At 49.8% G+C, this 21,045-nt stretch overlaps 1 protein-coding gene across 10 annotated transcripts in view; it reads right to left on the bottom strand.

Annotated features, from left to right (window-relative positions):
- CADPS (calcium dependent secretion activator) overlaps window positions 1-21,045 on the bottom strand; it is a gene marked incomplete at its 5' end in the record, with an annotated part of 195,724 nt that overhangs the window by 123,788 nt on the left and 50,891 nt on the right. For all 10 annotated transcript variants that reach the window (XM_082768147.1, XM_082768149.1, XM_082768152.1 and 7 more), the window contains 3 exons: window positions 321-442; window positions 2,294-2,530; window positions 6,426-6,506. In XM_082768147.1, the coding sequence (XP_082624273.1) occupies window positions 321-442; window positions 2,294-2,530; window positions 6,426-6,506 (440 nt within the window). The remainder of the gene's footprint in view (window positions 1-320; window positions 443-2,293; window positions 2,531-6,425; window positions 6,507-21,045) is intronic.

Raw genomic sequence — 21,045 nt, 5'->3', positions numbered from 1 at the left:
CTTAACTCCATCCCTATTTAGCAAAGCACTTACGTATAGGCACAAATTTATGTCTCTATGGCTACAAGGAGACATAAGCCTGTCATTAACACTTTTTTTCCTTCTCAGTCAGGGCTTACGTGCCATTCTTAGTCGTGGGGTGATGCTCTGTGTACGAGGAAGGCGTTTCTCCCCTGCAGAAGGAAGCCCTCGCCACAAGTTCTCACAGACCCCTCTGGCCTCACCAGGTAGGAGCCAGAGTCATCTGTAGCTCCTCAGAGCAGCAGCAACTTGGTCGAGAAGAGCATGGTGGAGAGAGCAAAAGGCAAACCGAGACTTACGTCGGCTTCGAGGCTTCAGCCTGGTCAGTCTGCAGCTTCTCCCCACCTTCCACCTCCATGGTGCAGTACACGATACGGTTGGGGGCCAGCGACTTCAGCCCCTGCACCTCCATGATGACAACCTGTGGGGCAAAGAAAGGTGGTGGGAGAGGAGCAGCCTCCTTCAGACCCTGCTCTGCTGATCCCGAGGGGACACACATCCAGCCACCCACTCTGTGCCAAAAGCCTGCTTTCAAGATTAAGAAATTGCCATCAAAGTTGTTGCAGGAAATTTCTCCTTTACTTTAAAGTTGGCTAACCCTGTTAACCACGTACCTTGAACATTTCTTCAGGAAACACTGTGGGAGTTGCTGCTCATGTTTTGTTACATCTACCTATGAAATACATACACAGGATTTAAAACTCCTCTCCTCGAGTCTTCTGATGTGCCCTGGCACCGAGGAGCCCTTCTCTCAAACACAGAACTCCGCCAACCCTCTGATGAGCAAAAACTCTCTTGCAGCAAGAGTTTCATGCACAGAGCAGTGAAGAGACCTGCCAGCTCCTGAAGTCAGTGCTTCACTCAGCTCCTGCTTCCCACCAGATGGGGTTCAGCTGGAGCAAAGTGTTTCAGAGTCCCATTGCAAGGACAAGTCCCTTTTTGTATGGCTATACGCACTGCACAGGCTTTTTGTACAGAGAGGTCTAGGGCTTTGTGATCGTTCCCTCCGTATGGAGACACTCAGAAGTCAGGCTTTGTTTGATGCTGCCACTGAAGGCACTGTCTCTGGGTCCACAGCTCTATTTTTAGTGAGACTGAGCTGAGTATTAGAGAGATGGTTTCAGACATCTATTGAGTTAAACTGAATCTGGACAACTAGCGCGGTAAGTTTTGCATTGGCACAAGAGACTTCTTAGGGAGAGAAATAAACAGGAAACCACACAGAAATAGAAGTTTCTGATTTCTCTGCATCCTACATTTTTGACCCCATCCTAATAGTTGTTTTGACAACGTAACAAACCCACTCTTTGACAGTCAACAACTCTGTACGGGTGTGTCTGAAACGCTGATGACTCCGTGGAGTAAATGGCTTTCCTAAACTACCAAGATGTTTGCAGAGAACAATTAACCCAGCTGAGAACAGCCACAGCAGCAGCAGTGCTTCCAGAACTGACAGCCTGTTTGGATGTAACGTGGGTCCCTGCAGCACCCTGCTTTCCCCTGGGTGCACGGACAAACCCCTGAATGCAGGAACTCTGTGCTCGACACAAAGCAGACAGCGAGCCAGCAAAGCCCAGCACTTCCCCACAATCTGTTGGGTGCATTCAAAGCCCAGCAATTTTTAACAATTCTCCAAAGAGAAAGCACGGCGTGCAGAGAAATAAAGTGACACCTCTAAGTGGCAATAATTAAACACTGACATTTACAGTGTGTTTCAGTACATCGGGAACTAGGCGTGCCAACGAGGAACCTCTGTAATGTTATGCAGGCAGACTTGCCAGCCTGAAGTTCTGGTTTTGTTCCCTTCGTGCTGCAGAAAACAAACTGTGAAGTAGCCAGGCAAGTGTGAGCACATAAAAATTAGAGTCTGGATCAAACCCTGCATTATTTTGGTGGTTTCAGAGGCAATACAGGGAGATGGGTTTTGCCCAGGGTTATGGGGTACACTCAGAATCAAGCCTTAAGAAGAGGCTGGTGAAATACACAGATTACCAAGCCATCCAATATACATCAGTAGGAAATTCCAGATGGTTTATCTTACACTGTTTTTTTCCAACAAGATGGTAAGAAAACAGAAAGGATATAGTGCTTGACCTCAGGCAAAGCTCCTGGTAACTCAGAGAGGAGCTGTTCCTCATGGAGATCAGAAAATGACTTCTACTGACCTCTCTCCCTCTAACTGTTACGCTTGAACCCAGCAGAAGCTGCTGCTGAGATTTTTAATCCCAGCTCTGCAGGCTGTCTGCTGGAGCAGAGACAGCAGGAAGCTTACCTCCAGGGAGAATGATAACACCACGTCCGACTTGGAAAGCTGGTTCTCGTTTTCTTCTCCCATGTCAATTATTGAGGTGTTGTGGCTACGTTTCAGCTTCTGCAGCTTGAACTCGGAGCCTCCTTTAGACACGGGCATGCTCTCTAAGTTTGCCATCAGGAGATTGACGGACGACTTCAGCTCCTCGATGTACATGTTCTCCATTTCTTTGGACACAAACTTCGGAAACTTGCGCTCCTTGGATTCAAAAACAAAAGCAAGAGGATGAGTTGTGGCGAGGAGCAGCAACCACTTGCTGCACTGGGAGAAACCCCCAGGAGCATCTGCAGAGAGGTCGGCAGGCAGGGAACAGCCACAAACCAGCCGACAAATTGCAGCTTCCCCCTGTGCAATGCAGAACCATTACTGTTAGCTTCCCAAAGAATTACTGCTTGCTACTTCTCCAACTTTACTGTTTCCTACATGCACTTGCATTTTGTTCCTTTTCCGTCTGCACGTGGCCTCCTTCATATAAGTTTATTCACAATTACAAAACCCCAGGCCTGGTCTCAGCTGAGCTTTGTGACCGACAGCAATTTACTAACGAGTCAAAGGGTGCTCATGTTCTGGGACTTGTTTCCCAGTCTCTCAGATGTGCCAGCTCTATGTGAAAACATTGCTGAGCAGTTGTTCCATTGGTTTTCTAGAGGTGAGAGGAGCCTAAGAAGGCAAAACTGACAGCGTGTGGGCTGGAAGGCATAGTCCCAAATGCAAGGAGGGGTAAAACACCCTCTGAACTTCACTAATTGGACTACACCGGATGGTTAAAGATTAGAACCAAGCTGACACTTAGAGCAAAATGTGATGTTCCCCAAAACATCAGCGTTGAATCGCTTCCCACACTGGTCTAAGCCCTATGTCTGACAGGTCTGCCCATCCCTGAGCCTCCCCAGGCTCTGAACACCTCACAGCGGGTGATGAGGCTGCACCAGGTGCACGACAGCAAAGCAGCCTGAGAACTTGATGCTGACATGCGAAGTATCTTCTCAGTGTCAATTCATAAAAAAGCAGTTTGTAAAGTGTATGCTAGAGAAGAAAACAAGGTCATGTTTCTTCCACAAGGCTGTCAAAAGGCTGCTGAAAAAAATACTCCACAGCACTAGTCCTTGCATCAATCCTCAGCAGCTTACCCGTTACAAGCCCCACTCATGGCTGCACTCACACCAAGCAGTTAAAATACAGTCTCATGCTTCCAGCCTCCATCTCAGGAAGCAATTCTCTCATGTAAATTAGACCTTGTGTAAGAAGCTACCTGATGGGTCTGTGTTACTGCATATGCATTACAAAAGGTGCAAGCCACTTCTAGGAAAAGGAAAAAAAAAAAAAACAACAACAAAACACAACTGGTTTAGGTTTTGAGGACTACTGCTGAAGCAATGATGTTCAAACATCACTGCTTGCTCACCCTGCTGCTACCGGTCTCTCCAGGGACTCGGTTTTGGCACGGCCCCCACAAACCTCTTCACCAATGCAGCAAGGACTATGTTTCTCTGCGCGCTACCAGCAGCTTCTCCTACTGAGGCTAAAACCAGGTAGCTTGCAGTGCTGCCTAACAGTTCACCGGGGATTGGGTCTGATGAGGGAAATGAAGAGATGGTACCAAGTTACCCAGCTAACTGGGGATAGAGCTGAGGGAAGTCTGGAAGAATATAGGATCAAGGAGTGGAGACAACAGCAAAAAAGAACGCCAGTCACCTCCATGCATACTTGGAGAAGGGAGAGGCCTAGAAATGGGGACAAATGTGGGTGAAAGTGTTAGGATAGTATAAGGAATAACCAGTCCAGCAGGCTGCAGCGGAGTGGGTCCAGCCACAGAAGGACTTATTGCTCTGGTGCCGTCACAAGGTCTCTTTTAGTTGCCCCAAGATGTGCTCCTTCTTGCCCTCAAGGCCAGGTGTTTGGGTGGGAAAGGCACCACAGGACAGTGGCACACATGTGGCTGCAGAGAAAAACAAACCTCGTCCTTGGCACCACCGAGCTCTCTGCTGCAAGTCTGCTTCTGTTTAGCTTCTGGAAAAGTACAAACAGAGTGAAAAGCCTGTCTGGAGTCAGCTTTACAACATCTGCTCAGCTTTGGGCACGATCTTCAAGGTCTCAGGCTGAAGGCTGTGTGTGTGTGTGTGAGGGCCACCTCAGTGTCAGTTCCCTGAGCCCTGCAAGTCTCCCTGTGCAGCAAACCTGCAGTAAAAGCTGCGAAGTGGAGATGAAATTGCAAATGCCGTCCTTTCGCAGAGCCGAACTGAGAGCCTACCCTTTGCCAGAGAGAAAGCAGCCCAGCCCAGGGAGGAGGATACGGAGAAGGACTCAAAGGTCATTTGGATGCCTCTGAAAGGCAGCGTCCGTGGGTCTGAAAGAAGAAGGATTCTCGTAGGCAGGCGCTGGTGGGATCTGACATTCGGGAGAGAGGGCCCGCAGCAGCAATGTGAATGAGAATAAATACCAATACCTGCCAAACGGATGAGAGGTAGGCTGTGTTTACCTCAAGCCTCCCCCCCAGCGGCACTGCTGTATTTCGAAGGTTGAGTTCTGCACTGGGAAATGTCAGGTTGTGTTCAGGACTTTCTCGTGACTGCCTCTCGCAAGGCCAGCAGTGGCACAGTTTGTTCTCAGCATCCTTGGGGGGAGAGTGGAAATGGCAAATCCTTGTTTGCAAAAATAATTCACGAAGCTGCAGCCTTTGCTGGCTGCTGCTGAACCATACGTGCTGTTGTCCCACGTGCCATAAAGAGAAAATCAAACAACAAAATCAGGAGATCTCATTTTGGCACCCGGTGCCTGGCTGCCCACCTCAGAATCAGAGCAGTAGTGCACCACGCGGGGGCTTTACATTTCACTGCAAATAAAAAATCCCATAGATTGTCTTGAAAATAAAATGGCAGGGGGCCAAGAGCCGAACAAAGGAAAGGAGCTGCAGTTATTTGCTTCTTTGCCGTGCCATCGTTTGGCTGCCTGGCTGCATTTATCAGTGAGGTGGGGGAAACCAGAACCTGCCTCCCCAGCAGCTCCCTAAGTGTCAGTGGGGAGTGAGCAAGCAGGTGCCACGGGCATCCTTGCAAACACCTGGCCATAAATGAATGCGCTGTGCTTTTTACACTCGGTGATTTCAGTGAGGTGGCAAACAGCTCTGATATGACTTTGCCCATAAAAGCCTCAGCACTTGGGCTCAGCAACTCACAGACCGCGCAGGGAGGCTGCCTGCTGAAGAGCAGCTCCCCAGCCTTGGGGGACCTTGGGGACCTTTTTTGTTTTCCTTCTGGGAATAGTTTCCTGATTATCAAGAAGCCAGATAGATCATTCCTAATGTCTTCAGCCCCATTATGGCTTTATTTGTGACTCAGGGCATCTGATTAGAGGCGAGGATAAAATCTTGGCCATGCTGATGTCAACAGGATCCAGGATTTCTCTCTGCTTGTGGTCTATCAGAGGCCAGGTAAATCTGCACCATGTGAGGGTGCAATTTGCTACAAGGGAGATGCCTCCTTACAGAAGGGTCCTTGGGCAGTTTGCTGAGTGCTTGGTTACAAAAACTCTTTGGAGCTCCCCCGTCTGCTGCTCTAGGTGGCGGTGATGCCCATAGGGGGGCAATGCTGGCCTCAATGTTCTCATGCAAAACATGAACACGTCTGGGACAGCAAATCTAAAGTACCTTTAGTGAGGCAGTGTCTACCTGCAGGCAGGGAACTGTGGCTCCCAGCAGCCCACTGAACAGCACAAACCCCTGCAGTGCAATTCCTGGCTTCCCGTTGCATGCCATCACCCGCCCTGTTACTCAGCATATAAATTTGACAAACAGGGCTCAGCTGTGCACTTGCACATCTAGCTGCTGCAGTTAAGGACATTTTCTTCCCCACTGCTGAGGACTCATCAGGCACCTAAACATTTTGTAGGCACCTGAACTTTCCCAGCTCATCAGGGACATTCCAGCAAAGTCACAGAACAGCAGCATCTGCAATTGTTCTTTCTTTGCAGTTAAAGAAATGCTCACATTGAACCGGTGATTATTGGGAAAAGAAACATGCGAGGGAACGACAGGACCTGGGAACAGCAACAAACGATTTGTACGCTTCTTAATACAGAAGATTTTTTATTTTACCTTGGCAATTTGCTCTGCCATTTGGAGACGCCCATCTAACTCACGTCTGATCTGTGCCGCCTGCTCGTCTGGGTTGTCCAGCTGTAAAAAAACAACAAAAAAAAAACAAATCAAGGTTAACAAGTCAACCCCTGCAGCACCTTCAGAAGCTGCACAGTGTCTCCCGTTACTTGTGGTGCTGTGAATGCCTCGAGGTGCCCCTGTGAGCTGGCTCACCAGAGCTGAGACTTACGCAGTGGGGACCGAGGGGTGGAAGCCCTCGACCACGAGACCAGCCCTGCAGCCAGGAGGCCCCCAGCCTACCTGGGTGAGGACCTGCCTTCTTTTCTTCTTCAAGGTTAATTCCCCTCATTTCTTCCCTTTCTTACCAAGGATTAGACGAAGCAGTTGTAATAAAGTACCCTGGCTAGGAATTTGGACCGTGGAGCTGTCTTGCAGCGACTCAGCAGCAATGCCCTGGTGCTGGGGCAGTTGTGGACAGGACACACCACAACAAGCAGACACCCTCCTGCCCCTGCCTGGCATCCAGAGAAAGACAGAAGCAGCCAGAAGACTCAGCAGAAATGAACAGCATTTGCTTATTTTTCTTTCCCTTTCCTCCCCATTGCTACAGCCACGTGCCAGCACCCAATTCATGCACCCAGCCTTCAGCAAAGATCTCTGCAACGCCGCCCACAGCCCCGTGGTTTGGTGTGTGGCATCTGCCTGGCCCTGAAACATCCTCTGAGGGCAAGAAGTAGTTTCTGCCTGCTAAGCTAGCAATGGCAGCACATGGGTAAGACACAGGTGACTGCGGCAAGCAGCTTGCCACTGGTAGGACTCGGAGATAGATATGTTATTTTTAGGGGGAATGCACAGACGTAAATTACAGAACAACAAAAAAGCACAAAATCAAAACCAGACCCCAAAGAAGCCGAGAGCTGCTGTAACGAAGCAGCAATTTTATAGCAGCTTTCCACTCCAAGCAGTCTCTAGACCCCTTCAGGGTCATTTTGGCCACAGCAATGGGCTAGGAAAGTGCAGCAGCAGCTGGCAGCAGGGCGGTCGTGGCACTGCTCCACCTGGGAGCTGCGAAACCACGCTCAGCCTGGTGCAAAACCTCACCGATTTGGTTCACCTCGTCTTGCAAACACAACTCCACGAGGGAGGGCTGGCTCCCAAACCAAGCGCTGCTTCCTGGCTCCTGCTGGAGGAGACAGGCTGCTCACAGACCCAAGCTCAGCGCTCACCAATCACTTTCTGAAAGCTCCAAGTTCATCTTTGCCCCTTTCTAAAATCCTGCCTGCAGACAGCAGCCTCCTGACCTGCGCCTGGAGCAGCTGTGGGCTCTGAGGGGATCCCCCGTGGCTTCACAGGACTGACCCCTTCTGGCTACAGCACACAGAACAGCCACGGGCTGCTGTGTGTCAGCTCTCCAGCAACAGCCACACATCCACGAGGTTTTTACACCAGCCTGGGGTCGCTCTCACCACCTCTCTGCATTTTATCCTCCTCCGGAGACAAACTGCTTGGCAGAACAGACACCAGGCTGCTGCAGTGCAGTCTGCGAAGTTCCAGCCACGGCAAAGACAGAAGTTTCTGTTCTCAGCCTGGCGAGCTACGAGCTCTTCTGTCCGAGGTTCCCAAGCACGTGCCAAAATACATCGATTCCCCCCAGACCCACAGCTGTCTGTGGAGGACATTGGCATATTGCTTCACCACAGCTGATTTTCCAGAGAGCTGACATTCGTTATGGCTGAGAGTGAGGGAAAATATACTTTTGGTTAGTTGTTGAAAGCCTCTGTTACAGGTTTAATTCAAGCTGGAAAGCTGCACGGTTTTAGATCCTGATCCAAATTCCACTGAAGCTTCAATGAGCTCTGGCTTGGCCACCCAGATCTCACTCACTCCAGCTGCACTTCCTAGCCTGCAGTCTTCATCTTTATACTTCTGATCCCAAGAGCAGCATGGAGCCAGGAACTACCAGCACCTTTTGGGATTAATTCTGCCAGTAATTCCTCCACGAGCAAAAGCATCACACGACTGACTTCCCCTGATGTGCGAGCACCTCAGAGCTGCTTAATTGAGGGTAGGAAATGCACGATCCCAGATTTCCATGGCTTTGCAGCTCTGTAAAAGGGGGCACTATTTGAGTTCCATCCGAGCTGCAGTAATTGAGGCTAATCACACATTACCCAAAATAACTCCCAGGCTAAATTTAGAAACCAAGGATGCTGCAGGAGGAGAGATGTTGTTGCGGTATGATAACGAGCCAGCACGCTGTCTCACACTTCCCCGCACTATCTCGGTCTTGCAGATGTTTTCTAGCGATGCCACAGGTGTCAAAAACTGTGTCATGGAGAGATCTGACTGCAGAAGATTATTTTTCCTGGGAGGCAACAACCACCCCTGGCACCTGCTCAGCGGTGGTCCAGTGGCGAAGGCGCTCCTCTCCAGAGCTTCTCAGCGCAGCGATGCGGCCGAGCCTGATAACCCAGTGCTTAAAAGAAACAAAGAGCATCACCAGGCTGTGTTTTCAATGACTCCTCATAACAGCTCCATGGCAAAAACTCGTCAGAGCATCTCCTCCTTGTTACACAACGAGCAGGACTAACGAGACAGCCCCCGCCTGCAGTCGGCGTGTGCGGTCCTGGTGTTTGCAGTCCTGGTCAGTTTGAGCAGAGCTCTCGTGACGAGGAGCAGCAGAGCCAGCAGCTCAGTCACTCGCTGCTCCTGCTGACATCAGAGCAAGCTGAGGAGCTTTTACACAGTCATAACGCTATATAGGGCCATTAAGAGAGCAAGGCTGGTGCCCATAAAACATGCTCTGCTTGTGAAATAAGGCAAGGGACAAATGTAATCCTTGCTATCTAAGCAATGCCAAATGTCCAAGGAGGGCAGCGTAGACCCTAACATCATTAAAACTCAATTTCTTAACTAGAGAATCAGCTATTTATTTTCTGCCGTATGCATGCCCACTTTATATTCAAATACTTGACAGCCAAATATATAAATGATTTACAAAGTCAAGGAGAAATTGAATTAGTTTCGTTCTGCATTATGACTATGTTATGGGTATGCTATGAATAAAGCAAAGATATAAATCATAAGGTTGCCCCAGTCAATTAAATGTGAAAAGTATTATAAATTCCAGTGTATATATGATTTGTCATATGCACCGGGCCTTTCTTCAGCAGCATGTCACAAATATATGACGTATATAATTTGCAATTCTCAACTGATCATTACCCAACTGCCTGCTGGTAAATTAGATGTTTTCATACGTCTACCCGCACACAGTATTATTTCTCTCTGCTTGCCCTGCAGAGATTATCTACGTTGGTGTAACAGTTGTTAAAGTAAAACAATAAAAATAAAATAAAATTATGCAGATTAGATTCTGAGCGGAGCCCAAAACCTCCCAGAATCACAGCGAGTCTGTCACTGAATGCATCGCAGGGCATATGCCTGCTTTTAACCACATGGTGACTGCTCAACTGCAAGGAAAGGATGTTGCACAAGACAATTTCTTACATATAAACTGCTAATTGGGAATAAATTTTAATGGGCACTAGTAACATAAAGGAAGTTGAAGATGCTCATGATGTGATTTTGAATGCAGGGCAGTAAAACCAGGCACCCGTATGAGCCCCTTGGCTTCCTCCCCTCCGAAACAAAGACCTTTCCTTGTGGTATCCCAAAGGGGCAGCAGGTAATCCCTGTGCCTTTTAAAGGTGGAGGAGAAGGTAAACAAACCAGGCTAACGAAGCCGTAAGACCTGCGGTAAGATGCACCAGCCCTACCCCATCCCTGCCTAAACCCTGTGCTTCTCCTCACCTCCCTGGAGCACCCAGGCTGAGCCCTGGGAGTTTTAAAGCTGCAGCCCTGGCTCGCCCCAGAAAAGGCCACGGGCACTCCAAGGGCATTAACAGTTTAACGGGGACTGATTTTTACACATGATTTTTATAAGCGTTAGGGGAGCAGACCAAAATACTGCGCTTTCAGCACCACGAAGCTTCTGAGCTTCAAGCCATCGCAGTGACAGAGCCAACAGAAAGAAGTTTGTAAGCTACAAGGACTGATAAGGACGGGACGCAACGTGCAGCGATTAGCCTGGCAGTTACAGCGTGCTGCCCAAGTGACAGGCATTGTCGGCGTCACTGTCACTAGCCACAGGAGAGGAGCCTGAAAGCACCGGCACCACGTAAGGGTCTAACCCCTCCCTGCCAGTCACTGCTAATGTGAACACCGCTTCCCGGCACCGGGAGCAAATGTCACCAAGTCCCGATTGCTGGGGCCTGCTGGAAAGCATCTCCCCTCCCGTAGAGGATGGTTATGCTGCCTCTGCAGAGCACAAACCAGTTGCTGATGGAAAACCACACTTTAAATCCACTGGCAACACATACACCATGTTACAGGAACCTCCTTTGTGCCTCATGGGGAACAGAAATAAACCCACATCGATTTTCTAGGTGCCTGACCTGCCTGTGGCCTGGCCGAGCCCTGCTGGCACCCAGCACTGCCCTGGTGCTGCTGCGGAGCTGGGCTTTGCCAAACCCTGTCCAGCTGAAATAAGTGAAGGTTACTGACACAGAGAGCTGAACCTGCAGCTTAAGTCCTCCTAAAATCATTAACTTAAACTGGCTCAGTGGTCGCACTGATTTTCCAATGTGCTGATTTAATAATCCCAAAAATGCTTCCCCTAAGATGCTGAGCTTCTGGGAAGCCTCTGAAGCACTGGTGTGGTCACCCACCTGCCCAAAACACAGCCCAAAAGCTGTGCTGTGCACGGCCACTGGTGCCAAAACCCCCCAGGAGAAAGCTTCAGGGCTCTTGTCCGTTGCCGCGCCGGGAGCCATGTAGCTCAGCAAAAGGTAGATTAAATATTTCAAAGCAAACACGCCGGATGTGAAGGCTGAACAAGATCACAATATGGGTGACAATTTTGCAGCTTTGATGTAGGGCTTTAGGAGAGATCTTTGTCTGAGGAAAGATGGTTTCGCTTTGTAATGCACAATCAGGGAAAATACTGAAAAATTCATAAGACCCCTTCAATTAATAATTAATCTCTCAGTCAAGGCGTGCTAGGAACTGTGGTATCCGGCACCACCGAGTGCTCCAGCTGGAAAACACGTGGCCCCCACAGTGATTCACTGCATGGAGGCCCTCCACTTCTTATCAGAAATCCACTGCTCTAGGAGATAAAGCGATGAGCCGTCACATTGGACCCGTGGCATCCTTTTCCCACAAACGATGCTGATGCTTGAGGAAATATTCTGTACGAGCAAGGAAGGGACCTGGTCCTGAAAGCCCCCAGCTCTGGTGATGGCTCTGAACCAGAGCTGAAGGCTCTGTCCCTGCAGGAAGGCAGCACGCCGAGCTCCCTGTTCAATTGGGAACGTGAAGGACATTAAGCTGTCTGCGTAGCTTAAGTCACTAATACCCCAGGCATCATGCTAATCCTCTGTGCAGCAAATTACAACTCGAGGACCGCCAGCTGTCTTGGGATTTGAGATGAGAGAGGAAAAAGAAGCAAGGACAGAGTCCCAGGGGGTACCCACCTCTTGGGGCAGCAACATCGGGGCTGCTTGTAAGGGGCTGGGCAGCATCAGCACGGCCCCAGCATGGATAGAAGCATGGAGCATGTTTTCCTTCCTGCAATTTTGTTAGTCTTACAGTGCTGTTGGTTTCCAGCTTGTGGTGAGGCAGGGGGGTCATTACAGTGCTGTCTCCTGTTCGGAAGGGCTCTGCAATGGCCGTGCCTCGCTCTGCCCAGCTCACCGCACGCTCTTACTGCAGGAGGAGGCACTTGATGTGTACAGGCAATCCCTTCTTTCAGGGACTGCAGCCAAAAAACGGATTGCCAGAGAGCAGCTGAGCCTCACTTACCCTCTCCAGGCTGACGGATTAAAATGAAAAGAGAGGTTTTTGTGGTGGGGCCTCTCCGAAACCCTCTGGATGCACCAATCTAACAGCAAAGGAGATGCTGGCCTTCCTCGCAGCTTGCTCGGGCGGGATGCTCAGGGAGGATGCTCAGGGATCAGTGTTTGCTCTGACCTGTCCAAGCCTTTCCTGGCCCACTGGGACAGCTCCAAGGATATCAAATGATCGTCATCCAGAAGGGAAGAAATCATGGGGCAGAGCCAGAACAACCCTTCCCTGCAGCAAACCCCCTCACTGAAAGCAGAGGCCAGGTGCAACACGAACAAGGCTGGTTGGGGCTGGTTGCAAGGAATGCCTGATGAGGGTTTTCTCTTCAAATCGGTCCCTGTGACCCTGACTGTTAAAGGGACAGAAGGAGGAGCTGGACATGGCTGCTGCCAAGGGGGAGAGGCTTTTAACAAAGCAGCAGCCTTCTGCAAGCTGTTCTAAGAAGGATGTGATTAGGTATCAGCACACATCCCAGCAGCAGGGAGCTCCAAGTGCCGCCGTATGACAGAGATGCTCTGGGCTGCCTCTCCTCTGGCCAGGCAGACTTGCTAAAATCAGTCCTTCAGCCTAAGAGTATTTCTAGTACAATGTAAAATTTCCATTAATTCAATGAATTACTCTCTGTACCTACTACTGTGCCAAAATTTTCCTCTTCTAAGACACACAGTATTTTTGATCAGCAGCAGTACCAGAAACAAGATTTCAAGCAGAAAAGCTCAAGTTTCCTGGGCGCTGTACCTTTTCTTTTTTTTTTTTTAAACACAAAAAGTTTAACAGCTCTGTTAAGAACATACATATTGTCTTATCAGCTAGAAAGCAATTTTCAAAAACTTTGGGAAAGGTGAAAAAAATCCATCAACCCCGTGAAAAAATTCCAATAAACTCGTTGGATATTTGAGAGCAGGAGAGGCTTAACATTGATTTAATTCTTGGCCAGGCTGTGTGGCGATGTAACTGCCAAGTGCCCAACTGGCCTTATGCTGGGCAAAAGCCATTCAGTGTCGGTTTTTCTCTATTTGTAAATGTTATAAAATTCATCAAGTAATCCAGCGTGCAGGCTCCCGAAAGTGACAAACGCCCTTGTCTTTGCTGAAAAGGAGCTCTGCACCATTTTGCTCTTACGTATGCAAAACCCGATCTTCGGCAGGATGCCCATCGCGTCCAAATCTGCGGGCATTTGCTGAGCAGCTGCGGATCAGTGCCTGCTCCCCTCATCCCAGCAAGCTCCTGCTTTACCCAATGAGCCTCCGCTGCCGTAAGACAGCAGTCAGAGTGTCCTGGGGGGGAGTGATTTAAAACCGCACAAAGGACTTGGACAATTCGGTTAGGGCCGGCGCTTCCTTCTCTACGAGAAATCTTATTTCACAGTTCATAAGCTTTGGGGTTGCGCTAGATCTGCCGGCAAAAATATTCCCTGGGATGTACGAGTGGCCCCTCCCTGCCCGAGTGCTGTCTCTCCTAACAGAGCCGTAAATTGCTGTATTTTAACAGCTGCCTGGCTGCTCGGGCTCTCACACTTCACATAAGCACCCAACAGCCGGAGCCAAACGTGCTTTACCTACCGAGGTCAAGAGGTTTGCCCTCCAGCTAACTCCAGCCTAAATGCTTACCCCACGAGCTGAGCAGGTTTCCAACATATTTTGGGGGAGCATGGCATCGCTGTGTGCCCAAACGTGAAGAGCTGCTGGCACCCGAGCAGAGATTTCTCATGCCCTTCATCGTGCTGGCGGCAGCACCCATGGGTGCCCACTGCTCTCCTGCAGAGCACTGCAGGATAAATCAGTCCTTGTGGCCGTGTAAGGGGAGGTGGCAGCCAGGCTACCCACACAGTGGGCATTTGAAATGTGGAAATCCCCCCCTGCTGTCCCAGCTACCGATCCATGTAGCAGCACACCCTGCTCACAGCTTTGCAAGGATGCACTGAGCTGCAGGGCTGGGGAGAGCTGAGGCAAGCAAACCCATCGTGCAGCTTTCCAGCAGGTCGTGCAGAGATACCTACAGATTTACGACTGGTGATAAATCAACATAAATGAAAAACAGACGAAGCAGAACAGAGAGGGGAAGAAAAAGCGCCGTCTGCCTTTGCAAACGCTTTGCAGGCCATGAAAAGGATGGCAAAACACTTAATTCAAAAGGCACTTTCTTTCAATTTCTCTCCAGAGAACTCCTGAACCCCACAAATCCCTCTGCAAGATCATCCATGAGAGATGTGCGACACCAAAAGGGCTTAAAAACTAAGCTGCCCACAATCTCCTGATCTCTGAGCATGCCTTCACACCCGCTGCTTATGGCATTGCATAAGGATGCTTTGAGGTGTGTGTGCGGCATACACTGAGCTAGGGCACCACGAAAAAAAACGGGGCTCTGACTGGTTCGTGCGGCCCCAGGCACATCACTGCACTTAGCTTGCTCCTGTTTCTTTAGTTTATCACATCCCAATCTTCAACTGGGAAGTAAATCACCTGTATTTCCAACACAACACAGTACTATTGGCTTCCGAATAATTTGTACGGCTAGAATTAGCTGCATTAGCTCATCCCAAACTACATGGAAGAAAGATCTACATATCCTCAAATCCCAATCCCTTGATTAAAAGCTTAATGGTAAATACATTGGTCACATAACTTGAAATGGATTTCAGTCCATATCCAACTGGCATAAGGACCTGCTCCAGCAAAGCCTCAGTATGTTGTCACTCTATGGGATTACAAGTGACAGAATAAGACACGGGAACATTTCCAGAGGTGTTCACATAACCTGCAAGGCCAGGCCATGGGCCCTGCATAGGAATCCAGGCCTCCTTCAAAAGTTTCTCCCTCCCTGCTGGAATGTGCTTGGGGCCTTGGTTTCAATTCCTATTGATTCAAGCAGAGACCTCGAAGTTTTTCTGCTCCTTCATCATCGACTGAGAGATTTTAGACTTAGCTGTGGGGCTGAAGCACCTGCAAGCCTTCCACACACAGGAGGAGGCAGTTCCTGACAGGCTTTTTCCAGTCACAGCATATTTACATATTTCAAGGCAAAACCTCCACTTCCTGACGCTTGGCAGAGGTGGGGATGTGGGGACAGAAAGGAGTCCTGACAGGAGGACTGCTCCTGTGGGAGAAGCCTTTCTGAAGCACAGGTCTCCTGACTGGGCCGTGCAGCCCTCCCCATGGAGATCTTTGCTCCACTGCTTCCTCTGGCCGAAAACCCTTTGTGCCCAGCTCTGGCAGGCTTCTGGGCTCTGTCATGATAGCTCAGCGATCAAGCCTGAGCTATGACTTCTAAATTCTCAAGCTGGCCTCCCTGTTGACACGAAATCAGCCATCCTGCAGGGGCTGGGACCAGGCCTCTCCCCGGAGAGTGCAACCAGCACAGAGCTTGCTAGGGGTGATGGTAGGACCAACCAACACATCGATAGCTACAAATCACATCAATGAGGATCATTTTTGGTCTCTGAAAATAATTAAGATAAAATGGAAAGAAAAACCATATTCAGAACAGAAAGTTGCCTGCCACAGAGGTGCAACTTGGAACTGGGCAGCCATTCTTCAAAATAATGCTCGCGGTCTGTGGGTACATGCCTTGGAATGTGAGTTATGACCCTGGCTCCCGAAGCAGCATGACAAGGACTGAGTGCATTTCTCTTCTGCAGAAGCTCAGAGCAAAGCACAGAATTCGTTCATTGAGACCAAGGTTTTGGTTCCCTTTCAGGGCCAAACAGCTGTGTATCAGCAGAAAAGGAAGGAAAGAAATGTAAAGGGAAGGTTACATCTCCCACTTTTTCAAGGACTAAGATTAGCAAGAAATGCAGTGCTGCCTGTTAGAGTTCGTTTTGGTATCCGTGAAGTTTAAATTATTACAGTCAGAGACTGTCTTGCTGAACAAGCTGCTGTCTTCCACATTGGTTTGCCAGAACAAACCGACTGCTTCACGGGCACTGATGGGGCAGACATCTCTCTGATAACAATTTGCTGGTTGCACCTGTGACTTGGACCACCAGAAACCTGTGTGCGTGTTGCCTTCAGACCCCTTCCTATAGGGATGGGGGATCCCCATGGTTCAGAAGGGAGGTGACTTCCATGGTACTCGCCTATTTTTAGTCCCTCAGGGTTGCATCTAACAGCCCACTAAATCGTGCCAATTCATCAAAGTCCAAAGCCGAAACACCACATTAGTAAGACCCTTCAGTCAGTGTATAATAATAATGATAACAACAAGGCTAATAGTTATTAATGATTAATATAATAAGCATCACTATGCTAAATTATTATTACCAGGCTAATAAAAAGTTCAGTTTCCTTGCCCTGTCATGCTGTGCTCTGACTCATTCAAAGGTTCCAGGGAGATCTGCATCTGGGGGAATTTCCTCCTCTTAAACAGAAGCTACACTATTAGCTGTGCAATAATCTCTAAATTAGTATTGCATTCCAGAAAAGCCACCTCTTAGAAATAATTAGTACTCAACAACATGATGAAAAACGCCTGTGATACAGATGCTCCCCTTCCACCTCTCTGGAAACACCCTGGTGGGGGTGTTAAGACTGTATTTATGTAGGAAATGCGCTCATCCTTGGGAAGCCAGCACTGAAACAAAAGCAGCGGTTTGGACAAATCGCCTTCTGCTATGCAAACATTGACGTCGAAGCATGTAACATTTAAAAAATAAACACAGAAAAAAAAGAAGCCAATACTTCTTAATAAAGGCAGGGTATATTACTCTTGGTGGGAAAGAAGGATACTGATGAACCATAAAAAAAATAAAAACACAGAAAACCCCATCTGATCCCAAACCAGGGCTGATCCAAGTCACAAGCCAGGGACAGCAACCAGCCCTCCCCCTGCCTGATCACCTGCAGCAGAGCCAGTTCCAGCCCCGAAGAACCGGTGGATGCACAAAACGGGTGACAGCACCTGTGAGAAGGGCCGAGCAGAGCCCTGAGGGCTGTGGGAACACCCTAAGGACCAAGCCAAGCAGCTACAGAGCACTTGGCTGGTTAAAGAACTTGCTGAGACGTTCAGCCTTTATCCTTCACTACATAAACCCTACAGGAGCCCTGCCAAGACAAATATCCCTACGGCTGGGCACGGCCTGCCCCAGCCCTGCCTGGGCATCCCCCTGTGAGAACAGGAGATGGGTTTCAGGGTCCTGGGCTTCAACAGCCCAGCACAGAAGATTTCAGCATCTCTGAACACAGGCTCCAGCCCCATGTGGAGCTGCACACAGGCGTGGGGCCAACCTTGGTTCCTGACATCGTCAAAGGCAGAGGCCCTGAGATAAGAGGGCGCCGGGGCCTGGGCTTTCTGTATGCCTCGCCTAATAGGAAGTATTAACTCCCGTTACAAATGTTTATAAAAAGTGAAATGCCATGAAGCGATTCGCAATTGAAAATTAACAACCTAAAAATTCAGCCACGTAGACGGCGTTAAATATAACTGCGGTTAATGCGCTCTAATTTAAATTGAGATGGTACAGCAGCACCAGCAAAAAGGCAATGGTTTTCCCCATCATTAGCATCCATCCCCACGGGGACCATCGCCACGTGAAGCCCCTGGGCTGCCCCTCACGGCCCCTGAGCTCACCTCACAGCCACAGGATGGCAGATGGAGTCAGCCTACAGCACCGTGAAACATTGCCTGCAAGCCCCACAGCCCCTTCCAAGGGTCTTTGAGGATGCTGTGTGATGCAACCAGGGAGTAACATGGACCCCGTTGTCCCCTCCTGCAGATGGGAGGACCACGGTGGAAAGGAGACTGGTGCCTCTCCGAGGGACCTGCAGTGCTCGTGATCGCACTGCTAACTCTGCCCTGGCTCCCCATCCAGCTTCCCCCACTGTCAGGAAATTATTTTCCCCTAACTTAGCCATGGACAGAGCCCTCAGGTAAAGCCTTTCCATCCCAGTAGGGTGGAGAGCTGCTTTTCGTACTGTTAAACAAATTACCCTTTTAATGAAAATTAAACCAAAAGGACCCCCTCCTCACCAAAGAGAGCTCCGTGGACAGCAGATTGATTTAAGGATGGGACACGAGCTGGGCGGTGGGTCACCCCTCACTGTAACTCCTCCAGATATCTCATCTGCCAGGAGCACTCATCTCCTGCTTTTTGAGGAAACAACGCTTATTTCAAACTACATTCAGCAAGGCGTGACCTCTTCCCTTTGAAAATGTCACCAGGGCAGGAGGCTTTTTGCTTACGGAGTTAGGGAAAATATATTGGACACCGAGAGTACGGCATGATAGCCCCTGCTGCTGCTGAGGTCTCCTGATAGCTTCCAAATAGCAGTGCAAGGCAAAAAGGAGGAGATAACCTGCTCTCCGATCCCACCTCATCTGTATTCCACCCTTGGTCTTCCCCTCTAAGCTTCCACCGAGGGCAGGGCACTGCACATGCAGTAAGGGCGTGCAGGAGGGCAGAAGGTGCAGCTGGAGTCTGGAGGTAGGAGTGCACGGCGTTCGTACCTGCCTGTCTCCAGTGGCAGATGCAGCTCTTCTCAGAAAGGAGAAAAAAAAAAAAATCACCAATGAAGAGATTAAAGAGAAATGCTTGGAGCACTCTCAGGGGATTCAGCACTTTTTGCATTCTGCTCCGTAACCGTGTCAAAATTGTGCTGCCAGAGCCAACCTGCTCCTCCAGCTCAAGGTGCCATCGGCGGCTACAGGCTCTGCAGCTATGGGAATGTGCACACACAGAGCCTGCAGCTCAAATCCCTTCCCTCCACGTCTCACTATTAATCAAGTTGTTTGCTACAGCAGATTTATGGAAACCAAGGGACTGCAACCAGTGCCCAGGGCGCTGGAAAAAAATATTGAGTGTGCGCAAGGACCCGTGGGGTCAGCTTGCTCCCCTTGCCACATAGCCATGCAGAAAATCAGCTCCCTCAGTGTCCTTCTCTCCCTCCAGCTGGAGTTGTGGGGAAAAACAACTGGAAAAAGCAGCCTCAGAGGGGACTGACAGCCCAAATGCTGTGAGCTGCTAAGGGCTGAGGGCAGGGAGAGAACTCTAGCTGAGAGCTGGCACAGCTGGGAAAGGCTCCGGCACCTGCCCCTGCTGCCCCTTGGATGCAAGGGAACAAAGTGAGGCTCACCCCGTGACCCTGCATGAAAGCCGAGGGAAGGACTGAATCATTTGGCTTACAGGCTGAGCAAAATCCCAAACCGTTCCCACCCCCTCAAAACGCATTCGTTTTCAGACAGTTTTCCTTACTATATTTTATGCAACCTAAAAAAAAGCCTAATCTGGTCTGTTCCTAAAATGTTTAGATCAGTCCCTGGTTCACTTTTTTTTTTTTTTTTTTGTCTTCAGAGTGGCGGTGAAATATTCCTGAAAAAAAATCAACCAGTTCCTTGAGAATCTGCGAAGTGCTTAATTCATCCCAAGTCTGCATGAGCTGCTACAAAGAAACCGTGCCTCTGGGGACCATTCCTTCCAGCTCTGTCCTCTGCATTTTAATGTCTCTGGATGCGTGGCTTTCCCCTATTCTCCTCCTGCTTTCCCTGCTATGCTGCTGAAAGGTCTACATGGGCTGTCCCTGCATGGGCAACCCTCCCTGGGGATGCAGGTGAGCGATGGAGAGCCCACAGGCTTGCGGTGCTGCGGAGATGTCCCTGGGCACCAGCAGTCCCTAGGGGCACAGAAACACCTCGGGGCTGGCAGGGAACAGAGGCTGCCTACCTTAGAAACCACTGCTGTGCCTGCTCTGCAGGAGGTGCTGCTGAAAGCAGAGAGATGCAAGACACTCCTCCAAAACCAGCATGGGCACACACATCACATCGTGGATGTGCTCGTAAGCACCTCCTGTCCCCACCCCACGCATCGCGCAGAACTGCTGCCAGCTTCCTCGGCTGCACAGCGACGCACGCTAGAAATGTGTGTGCTTGGACTGGATTGCGTGTTTTCAAATGGGTAACAAATAATTATTTGTGCAGCACAAACCGTATAGCTTCTGCTTCTGAGCAGATGGGAATTTGCAACAAACTGTGGCAAAGTAGGGTCCCCTCCCATGCCGTCACCTCCTCTGCACCACACGAGGCTGTGTGTGCCCCGTGGAGCTGCCTGGTCCCCTGCATGTGCCCGTGCCAAAGGCTGCAGGTGACCGGGGAATGGCACAAAGCTGCCTGGCTGCAGGGCATGCTCTGAAAGTTAAATTCTCCCTGGTCCATCCAGCAGCCCATGTGTGGTCAATACCTTACACTCACCAGACCCCAAAACATCCTCTTCATCCTCATCCCCTCCTTCTGCACACCTCCCCATCTCCAAAGACGTTCTCTTCCAACAAGTTGTTCAGTCTTTTCATCCTTGGCTCTGCCTTCCTCCTGGACCCACGCAGAGTTCAAAGCCTGGTGCTTCTTGCCTGCAAAAGCCAAGGCTTCTCGCATCCTGGGGGCTTGGCAGCAGGGCCTGAGACCCCAGCACGCCCACCGTGGCTGTAATGCGTGCTCCTTGCTTGCACCAATGCTCTGGGATCACTCGGCTGATGCCCCTCAAGCATCACCCACAAGCACCTTGAAAGCCCTTCACAACTCGGTCACCACCTCCCCTTGCATCCTGTTGCCCTACTCAAGTCTGACTCTTGCTTTACCAGCATTCAGGACAGGCTGTGCATCCCCTCACCCCACCTGCACGTTCTCTCCAGGCTCTGTGATACCTCTTTTGAAGCAGACAAAAAGGAAAAGAAAAGAAAAAAAGAAAAAAAAGAGGAAAAAAAAGAGTATCTTCCTCTAAAGTTTG

Source organism: Aythya marila, assembly GCF_965140915.1.
Source record: "Aythya marila genome assembly, chromosome: 10".
NCBI classification, from domain to species: Eukaryota; Metazoa; Chordata; class Aves; order Anseriformes; family Anatidae; genus Aythya; species Aythya marila.
Note: the sequence above shows the minus strand (reverse complement) of the source record. Positions and strands in the feature narration are given on the sequence as shown.